Genomic DNA, 10,426 nt, shown 5'->3' on the forward strand with positions numbered 1-10,426 from the left:
AAACGTTATTTTCCCTACCCTTATTCTCAGTAATAGCTGAACCATTTTGGCTGAAATTTTCCCCCCAAAAAATTCAACCTGAGGCAGACACCCAGCATGGAAAATTTGAGACGAAACAGTTTTTTGAAAGTTAAAAGTAACTGAAAACAGGGTCTTAAACTGGGAAGTGTTAGGCAACCATAATAGGCAGTGCTACTAGCCCTGCTTATAATAAGGGATATAAATTCTCATGCTTCAGGGCTTAACTATGTATTATTTGATAGGGTTAGTTTGTCCATAATTGTCCACTATGGTGTGTGTGTGTTTTTTTTGGGTTTTTTGGCATGTTTCTCTGAAGCATCTGGTAGAAGCTGGTCTCAGAGATAGGATCTGAACTAGATGGATTGTTGGTCTAATATGCCCATTTGTAGTTTGGGGATATTATATTAAAATGTAGAATTTTGCACTTCTAGCACTTTCCATCAGAAGACCTCAAAGAGCTGTATAAACATTAATAAATTTAGCCACACTACAGCTATATGAGGTAGAGAAATATTATCCTGATTTTACAAATGGAGAAACTGAAGAAAAGAGAATTCAAGTATATTGCTGGAGGTTACACAAGAAAGCTATAAGGAGGCAAGAATAGAACTAAGGTCTTGAGTCCCAGTCCAATGTCTCAATCACTAGACCATCCTTCTCTACAAAATATTTCTTTCTTTTACAAAACAAAAAATACACACACACAACTGACACTGAACAAATACATTTTGATATCAAGCTTTGTATTTGCTTGTGAGCCCAAGACAGGCATCAAACCAAAAACAAACTTTAAGGTACAGCCTTGGAGAAAGTGCAGTTGTTAATGGAATACATACTTGTTCTTGGCATCCAGCAGTTATTAAGGGAGTGATGGTAATCTGGTAAAGAAATAAATATATTGATACATTATTTTCCTTTTACATTTTTCAGGTTATTGCAAGTGTTTTAAGGAATTTGTCCTGGCGAGCAGATGTAAACAGTAAAAAGACTTTGCGTGAAGTTGGAAGTGTGAAAGCATTGATGGAATGTGCTTTGGAAGTTAAAAAGGTAAAGGTTTTAAAGGACTATTGTATGATATATTTTCAAGAGACTGTATGAATGTTTCCTATTCTTTTGCATGCAACAGAAAAAGTATTGCTACTCTTTTTGACTGCAGTGGATATCCAGTATTTGGGATATTGCAGGTTGTTTCCATTAGGAGGAAGAATTGATGATGGAGTGAGGTACTGCTTTGATGCAATCCTGATTATTTACAAAAAATGTACACACATTTCTGTTTCCCCAAACACTGTTAGAATCAAACAGGAAACAGTTCCTTTGCTCATGTTTCTAAGTCTCTTTCAAGCCAGCACCATTGCCCAAAAAACTCCCTCTCTTCACTTTCTCTCGGGACTATGTTTTCAGTTCTTCTCATGCTGTCTAATTGACATATTTGGCTGCTGCTCTCTGCCTAATTTCTGGATGTTTTTGGGAACTTCTACTCACAGGTAAGCGCACCTCCATCAAATGATACTCTGCAAAACCCCTCCAACTGCATAGCTCAGTTTTCAACCGGCTTTGCTTGTCATTTGTGTTTTGGGTGATGATTGATTCAGCTATCTTATTCAAAAAAGGAGTTTAGCTGCTTCTTACATTTATCCTGAATAAAGGGTGACCATCATATCTACTGGCTTCGACAAAGTTTCAGCCAACCTCCATCAAAATAGTATATTTCTTACTTCTCAGGTAAGAAAGACAAGCTAAAATAAACATTTGCTATTCCCTTAAAGTTATTACTCATGTGTGCTTTACCACTACTGCTAAAATATGGCATAAATGCTATATATTTATAAGTTAATTGTAATTTAGACTTTAAATCACCAGAAGGAAATATTGTCGTGTTAAAAACATCAGTCGTCACATACAAATAATTGTTAATTTTCTGTCAGGAATACCATAACTATTTAAAAGATAGAGGGAAAGCTAGTTTGTTGAATTTTAGATTCTTCTTCAAATGCTTGCTCATATCAATTCCAATTAGGTGTGCGCGCGCCACGTGCATGTTCGTCGGAAGATTTTTACCCTAGCAACACTCGGTGGGTCGGCTGGGTCGCCCCCTAGAGTGGCGCCGGATATATACCCCTGCTGACCCAACGGCCCTTCAGTTCCTTCTTACCGCCCATGTCGGTCGTTGGAACAGTGGAGCACGGCTTAGCTGATCTCCACTTCCCTAGCTACTTGTAGTTTTCTTACTAATTCTTGTGTATATAGTTATAATTTTTCTATAGTTGTATTTAGTTTTATTCGGCGCTCGCGGTCCCGGCACCGCTCGCAGTCCCGGCACCGCTCGCAGTCCCGGCACCACTCGCAGTCCTGGCACCACTCGCAGTCCCGGCACCACTCTCCATCTTGATACCGGTCGCACTTGCAGCACCGATCAGCGTCCCGTTCGCCAGCCCAGTACTCCCAGCACCGATCCAGATCCCGGCACCGTTCCCGGCACTGCGCCTCTCGCAGCCGCTCCAGATGTCGAGCTTCGAGATCCCAGTCGACCTCCCAGCACTGATCCGGTCGCAGGTCCTGGTCTCGTTCCCGGTACCGGTATGGCGCCCGGTACCGCTCTCCGGTGCCGCACAGAGAGAGATCGTTCAGAGACGGGGACCCTTCCCAGGGCTTCTCAGCTCCCCCTTGGCCGTCTAGACACACCTCAGTGTCGTCTCACGCGGACAGTGCTTCCTATGCACAGGACCGTGACTCAGACGTGCCCAGCCGAGTCTTCCAGGAGACCCAGGCCCAGGAACAAGGACCCCATCAGTGGTCGTTCTGTACACCTTGGGCGTATCACCAAGCCCCCAAGGCGCGCCTCCAGTGGCATCACGGCCCGGTCCATCGGAACACCGGGTGCCAGAGGCGACTGTCAGCCACCCCCCTCCTGCGGGTATGGAGGAAGCTCCCATTCAGCCAACAGACTCTCAGGTTCCACCTGAGCCTGACGTTGCCCAAGAACAGGAGCACACGCAGGACCCTCTTGTCCCTGGCCTTTCCTCTTCCTCCTTTCCAGATGAAGCGGTGGCGGTCACATCCTCCTCTGGCCCTCTCCCAATTGACCTGAGGGCACATCAGGACCTCCTGAGGCGGGTGGCCCTGAATATGAATCTTCAGGTGGAGGAGGTCCCGGAGATAGAAGACCCTGTGGTGGATATTTTGTCAGCTGACACCCCCACAAGAGTGGCCTTGCCATTCATTCGTACTATTCAGGCAAACGCTGATATCATCTGGCAATCTCCAGCCTCTATTCCGCCCATGGCCTTGGGAGTTGAGCGGAAGTACATGGTACCCTCTAAGGGGTACAAGTACCTGTACGTGCACCCTGCTCCCTTGTCGTGCAATTGGTCAACGAAAGGGAGCGCCATGGCCAGCAAGCTCCTGCTCCAAAATCAAAGGAGGCTAGGCGCATGGACTTATTGGGCCACAAGGTATACTCTGCTGGGGGCCTCCAACTCAGGGTGGCAAACCAGCAAGCCCTGCTTAGTCGGTACAACTATAACACCTGGACAGCGATTGGGAAATTTACGGAGCTAGTTCCCCAAGACTCCCGCCAGGAGTTTGCTGCCCTTTTGGAAGAAGGGAAGAAGGTGGCGAGAACCTCTCTCCAGGCCTCGCTGGATGCAGCCGACTCCGCAGCCAGGACTCTGTCTTCAGGAGTCGCCATGAGGAGAATTTCATGGCTTCAGGTGTCAGGCCTTCCACCTGAATTACAACAGACTATACAGGACTTGCCCTTTGACGGCCAAGGCCTATTTTCTGAAAAGTCTGACCCTAGGCTGCAAAGCCTAAAGGACAACAGGGTGATCATGCGCTCGCTCGGAATGCACATCCCGGTGACTCAGTGCAGGTCCTTCCGTCCTCAGCCTCACTGCCCTTACCCCCCGCCTAGGCCACGACAGGACTTCGGCAGAAGGCGCGGCTGAGGCAATTGCAGACGGCAGTCTGGACCCCAAGGGGGTCAAAATCAGGGTCCCTCCAAACCACCCGCGGGACCCAAACCTAACTTTTGAAGGCACGCCCGAGGACGGCGTACCAGTTGTTTCCCAGGATCCTTCCCCTCTCTTTTACAACCGCCTCTCCTATTTCCTCCCTATGTGGACCCAACTAACTTCGGATTGTTGGGTCCTACGCACGGTAGAATTCGGATACCACCTCCAGTTTATTTCGCCCCCACCCCCATCCCTCTTCAGGGACCCCTCTCATAAGCAATTCCTCTTGCAAGAGGTACGGACGCTCCTTGCCATGGGAGCTATAGAGGAGGTACCGAAGGACTCGAGGGGCAAGGGGTTTTATTCCCGCTATTTCCTAATCCACAAGGCGAAGGGAGGTCTCAGACCTATCCTAGACCTGCGAGGACTCAACAAGTTCATGATAAAGTTGAAGTTTCGCATGGTATCCCTGGGGACCATCATCCCGTCCTTGGATCCCGGAGACTGGTATGCCGCCCTCGATATGAAGGACGCGTATTTTCACATTGCAATTTACCCACCCCACAGACGGTACCTCCAGTTTGTGGTCAACCGTCAACATTTCCAATTTACAGTCCTTCCGTTTGGCCTCTCTACAGCCCCATGAGTATTCACAAAATGCATGGCTGTAGTCGCCGCCTCCCTCCGTCGTCGTCGGATACACGTCTTCCCGTATCTCGACGATTGGCTCATTCGAGGGACCTCCGAGACCCAAGTCACCCATCATGTGGGCATCGTCAAGGACCTATTCAGGCGACTAGGCCTGATGATCAATATAGAGAAGTCCACTCTGGTTCCCACACAGAGAATAGACTTCATTGGGGCCATCCTAGACTCCAATCTCGCCAGAGCCTGCTTACCACAGCCTCGGTTTCAGGCAATGGTATCAATTATACAAGGCCTACAAAACTTCCCGATAACTTCGGCTCGCACTTGTCTCGGCCTCCTGGGTCACATGGCTGCCTGCACGTTCATGATCAAACACTCCAGACTACGTCTCCGTTCCCTTCAAACTTCGGTATACCAGCCGGGCAGAGACAGTATAGACACAATCCTCACAATCCCCCCGAACATCCTAGGCTCCCTGGACTGATGGCTGACGCCCTCCCTGGTCTGTGCAGGGATGCCATTCCATCCGCCCTAGCCTTCGATGACCCTGACAACGGACGCATCATCGCTCAGCTGGGGTGCCCACCTCGAACATCTCCGCACTCAAGGCTTTTGGTCAGCTCAGGAACTGGCCTTGCACATCAATGTGCGGGAGCTGAGAGCAGTCCGCCTTGCGTGCCAGGCATTTCAAGAGCATATACAAGGCCGTTGTGTCTCATTGTTCACAGACAACACAACGGCCATGTTTTACATAAACAAGCAGGGCGGGGCACGTTCCTCCCTCCTTTGTCAGGAAGCTATTCAGCTCTAGGACTTCTGCATAGCCCACTCGATAGACCTGGTAGCATCTTTTCTCCCAGGGGTTCAGAACACTCTGGCAGATCATCTCAGCAGATCCTTCCTGTCTCACGAGTGGTCGATTCGTCCGGACGTTATCCATTCTGTTTTCCAGAAGTAGGGCTCTCCCCACATAGACCTCTTCACCTCCTGTGAGAACAGGAAATGCCACGCGTTCTGCTCCTTCCAAGGTCTCTCCCCGGGCTCCATCTCAGATGCATTTCTGATACCGTGGATGAGCCATCTGCTTTATGCCTTCCCACCATTCCCGCTGGTTCACAGGGCCCTGCTCAAGCTCCGGCCGAGGCAACACTGGTACACCATGTTGCTCGACCTGTCGGTGGCCAGCCCAATCCCCCTACCTCTTTGCCTGGATCTCATAACTCAGGACCACAGCAGACTTCACCACCCAGACCTGCAGTCTCTTCACCTCACAGCATGGTTGCTGCGTGGTTAAGCCAGTCCGAGTTACGTTGCTCTGCCTCGGTACAACAAGTACTCCTGGGTAGTAGGAAACCTTCCACTAGGTTAACATATCTGGCCAAGTGGAAGCGTTTCTCCTGCTGGTGCGAACAACGTAATGTTGTTCCCACTGAGGTACCAGTCCCTACCATCTTGGACTACCTCTGGTCTCTAAAACAGCACGGCCTAGCGGTGTCATCATTAAAGGTGCACTTGGCGGCCATCTCTACCTTCCACCCAGGGGAAAGCGGCCGCTCGGTGTTCTCCCACCCCATGGTTTTGAGGTTCCTCATGGGCTTGGAGCGATTATACCCACAAGTACGCCGCCCCGCCCCAACCTGGGACCTCAACCTAGTTCTAGCCAAACTTATGGCTGCTCCCTTCGAGCCACTAGCAACCTGCTCGCTGCTGTACCTGTCCTGGAAGACAGCTTTCCTCGTAGCCATTACATCGGCAAGACGAGTCTCCGAGCTTTGGGCTCTCACGGTGGACCCCCCGTATACAGTGTTTCACAAGGACAAGGTACAGCTGCGACCACATCCGGTCTTCCTCCCTAAAGTGGTATCAGCCTTTCATATCAATCAAGATATCTTCCTTCTGGTCTTCTTCCCGAAGCCACACTCATCACGCCGGGAGCAGCAACTGCACTCCCTAGACGTCCGTAGGGCACTCACATTTTACATCGAGCGAACAAAGCCCTTTCGTAAAACACCCCAACTCTTCGTCGCGGTGGCAGATCAACTGAAGGGACTACCTGTCTCCTCCCAGAGGATTTCATCTTGGGTGACCTCATGCATCCGCACCTGCTATGACCTGGCTCATGTTCCGATGAGCCACCTCACTGCACATTCCACCAGGGCTCAAGCTTCATCTGCCGCCTTCCTGGCGCATGTACCCATCCAGGAGATATGTTGTGCAGCTACCTGGTCCTCAGTCCACACCTTTGCGTCACATTACGCATTGGTACAACAGTCCAGAAATGACACGGCATTTGGCTCAGCAGTTCTACATTCTGCGACATCTCACTCCGACCCCACCGCCTAGGTAAGGCTTGGGAGTCACCTAATTGGAATCAATATGAGCACGCACTCGAAGAAGAAAAGACGGTTACTCACCTTTGTAACTGTTGTTCTTCAAGATGTGTTGCTCATATCCATTCCAAACCCACCCTCCTTCCCCTCTGTCGGAGTAGCCGGCAAGAAGGAACTGAAGGGCCGTTGGGTCGGCAGGGGTATATATCCGGCACCATGGCGACGCCACTCTAGGGGGCGACCCAGCTGACCCACTGAGTGTTGCTAGGGTAAAAATCTTCCAACGAACGTGCACGCGGTGCGCGCACACCTAATTGGAATGGATATGAGCAACACATCTCGAAGAACAACAGTTACAAAGGTGAGTAACCGTCTTTTACTTCTCTTGCTGAATTACAAATTCATCTCTGTACACTTTAGAGTAAGGATGTAAGGAGCAAATGCTATCTAAAATAGTCTCATCCAGTTCTCTGCCTTTTCCATTCCAGGACCTTGCCAAGACCCTCTCCCATTTTACAATGTGGGAAGGGCAGGGTGGTTGCGATCCCTGACATCTGTTCAGAACCATGCTGGGAGTTTTGACCCCTAGGGTTGAGAATCCATGTCATATCTTGCCCTGGAAGAGAATTATTCAGAGGAAGCTGATGCTGATCACAGCCTTATTTGTCAAGGGAAATCTTTGTCTCTTCTGTGAGATCAAACAAGTTATCCAAAACTTTGATACTATGAAAGCCTTATTGTGGAAGAGGAACTGCTGATCTTGAGTGCTCATTTCCTCACCTAAAATAGTGAAATGTGTGCATTGTTGGGCTTACCTTTAATTAAGTTCACAGCTTTTACAGCCTCATCAAGTACATATTTCATTTCTTCTGGAAATCTTCTTTGCCATCAAAGTTCCATGATTAATTACACGAAATGTCCGAATGGCTTGTAGTGCAGTAGATAGGATTTTAGTCATTAGTCTATGCATGTGTTTACCTGTCATATCTCAGAAACCTTCAGTGCAAAGAACAAAAAAACAAAGCCAATTCAACCCGGTTGTGAGAACTAACTGTAGGAAGGCTTCAAAGACTTTTCTTCCCTTATCTCGTGTACTGAGTTGGACAGAAAAACAGGAAGTCCTCATGTAGGAATCCTTTCTACTCATGCTGGGCAAATATTAAAAGTTAGGCAGAAGAAGATACATTGGTAGTTTTCTTCTCGTTGTATTAAGTACAGGGTCTCCTAAACTTTCAAAATGGCTGTTCCCAAATATTTGCAGCCATTTCATGAATACGTCAGCTGACTAGATCATTGGAGAAGGGAGTTGCTTTGACTAACTGGCAGCAACTGATCCCACAAACACAAAGTACAGTCACTGCTTCCCTATTTATGAGGCTTGGCAGCTTTCACTATTTAGCGATTTCAAGTAAAATGACAATCAGACCTTTATTAATGGTGTTGCTGTTTAATGAGTCTTCTGACTTCTGTGAATGCATAAGCTTTTTTCTGAAGAATTCAATGGATGTAAAGATAGTAGGGCTGTCAAGCAACTAAAAAAGTTAATTGTGATTAATGGCACTGTTGAACAACAATAGAATAACATTTATTTAAATATTTGTGGATGCTTTCTACATTTTCAAATATATTGATTTCAGTTACAACACAGAATACAAAGTGTACAGTGTTCACTTTATATTTATTTTTTATTACAAGTATTCACTGTAAAAATACAAAATAAATAATATTTTTCAATTCACCTAATACAAGTACTGTAGTGCAATCTCTTTATTATGAAAGTTGAACTTACAAATGTAGAATTATGTACAAAAAACTGCATTAAAAAATAAAACAAGGTAAAATTCTAGAACTTGCAAGTCCACTCAGTCCTACTTCTTGTTCAGCCAATCGCTCAGACAAACAAGTTTATTTACATTTGCAGGAGATAATGCTGCCCGCGTTTTGTTTACAATGTCACCTGAAAGTGAGAACAGGCGTTCACATGGCACTGTTGTAGCCAGCATCACATGATAGTTACTTGCCAGATAAGCTTAAAGATTCATATTTCCCTTCATGCTTCAACCACCATTCCAGTGGATATGTGTCCATGCTGATGACAGGTTCTGCTCAAAGCAGTGAAGACCAACACATATTCATTTTCATCCACTGAGTCAGGTGCCACCAGCAGAAGGTTGATTTTCTTTTTTGGTGGTTCGGGTTCTGTAGTTTCTGCATCAGAGTGTTTCTCTTTTAAGACTTCTCAAAGCATGCTCCACACCTAGTCAGATTTTGGAAGGCACTTCAGATTCTTAAACCTTGAGTTAAGTGTGGTAGCTATCTTTAGAAATCTCACATTAGTACCTTCTTTGTGTTTTGTCAAATCTGCAGTGAAAGTGTTCTTAAAACGAACAACATGTCATCATCCGAGACTGCTATAACATGAAATTTATGACAGAATGTGGGTAAAACAGAGCAGGAGAGATACAGTTCTCCCCCAAGGAGTTCAGTCACTAATGTAATTATCACATTTTTTTAATGAGTGTCATCAGCATGGAAGCACATCCGATGGCCAAAGCATGAAGAGGCCTATGAATCGTTAGCGCATGTGGCACGTAAATATCTTGCGATGCCAGCTACAACAGTGCCATGTGAATGCTTGTTCTCATTTTCAGGTGACGTAATTAAGAAGTGGGCAGCATTATTTCCCATAAATGTAAACAAACTTGTTTCTCTTAATGATTGGCTAAACAAGAAGTAGGATTGATTGGACTTGAAGGCTCTAAAGTTCTGTTTTGTTTTTGAGTGCAGTTATGTAACAAAAATGCCTACATTTGTAAATTGTACTTTCATGATAAAGCGATTGTATGAAGTACTTGTATGAAGTGAATTGAAAAATACTATTTATTTTGTTTATCATGCAGATTCAGGCAGGCATCACTGAATCAGTTTATGCTTTGTTCACATTTTCAAGGTTATCTTTGCAACCATTAGAGTTAGAAAATGGGAGAAAGATGGCTACCTCCCTGAAACTTGTTTGTGAATCTCCCAGAGGCTCATGGCCAACATGTTGAAAACCCAAGGTCTAATTGTGTCATTTTTACTCTTGTCATAGGAATCCACCCTAAAAAGTGTATTGAGTGCCTTATGGAATTTGTCAGCTCATTGCACTGAGAATAAAGCTGATATATGTGCTGTGGATGGTGCTCTTGCCTTTTTAGTTGGCACATTGACTTACCGAAGCCAGACAAATACTTTAGCCATCATTGAAAGTGGAGGAGGAATACTACGGAATGTTTCTAGCTTGATTGCTACAAATGAGGACCACAGGTAAATGCACCATCTGGTTTTACAAAAAACAAGCATCATGTTTTTTCTGAAAATCTGAATTCTGTAGCAGAAATGTATTTACAAGAGAATTCATAAAGAAGTGTTCTAATGTGACTATATGTACCAAATAAGTATCGTAATCAAGGTTGATTTTATTTTTAAAGA

At 46.1% G+C, this 10,426-nt stretch overlaps 1 protein-coding gene across 1 annotated transcript in view; it reads left to right on the forward strand.

Annotated features, from left to right (window-relative positions):
* APC (APC regulator of WNT signaling pathway) overlaps window positions 1–10,426 on the forward strand; it is a 192,579-nt gene that overhangs the window by 173,839 nt on the left and 8,314 nt on the right. Inside the window, exons 14-15 of the mRNA XM_045020885.1 lie at window positions 952–1,068; window positions 10,047–10,261. Coding sequence (XP_044876820.1) covers window positions 952–1,068; window positions 10,047–10,261 — 332 coding nt within the window. The remainder of the gene's footprint in view (window positions 1–951; window positions 1,069–10,046; window positions 10,262–10,426) is intronic.

The sequence above is a fragment of the Mauremys mutica genome, chromosome 6 (genome assembly GCF_020497125.1).
Source record: "Mauremys mutica isolate MM-2020 ecotype Southern chromosome 6, ASM2049712v1, whole genome shotgun sequence".
In the NCBI taxonomy this organism is placed as follows: domain Eukaryota; kingdom Metazoa; phylum Chordata; order Testudines; family Geoemydidae; genus Mauremys; species Mauremys mutica.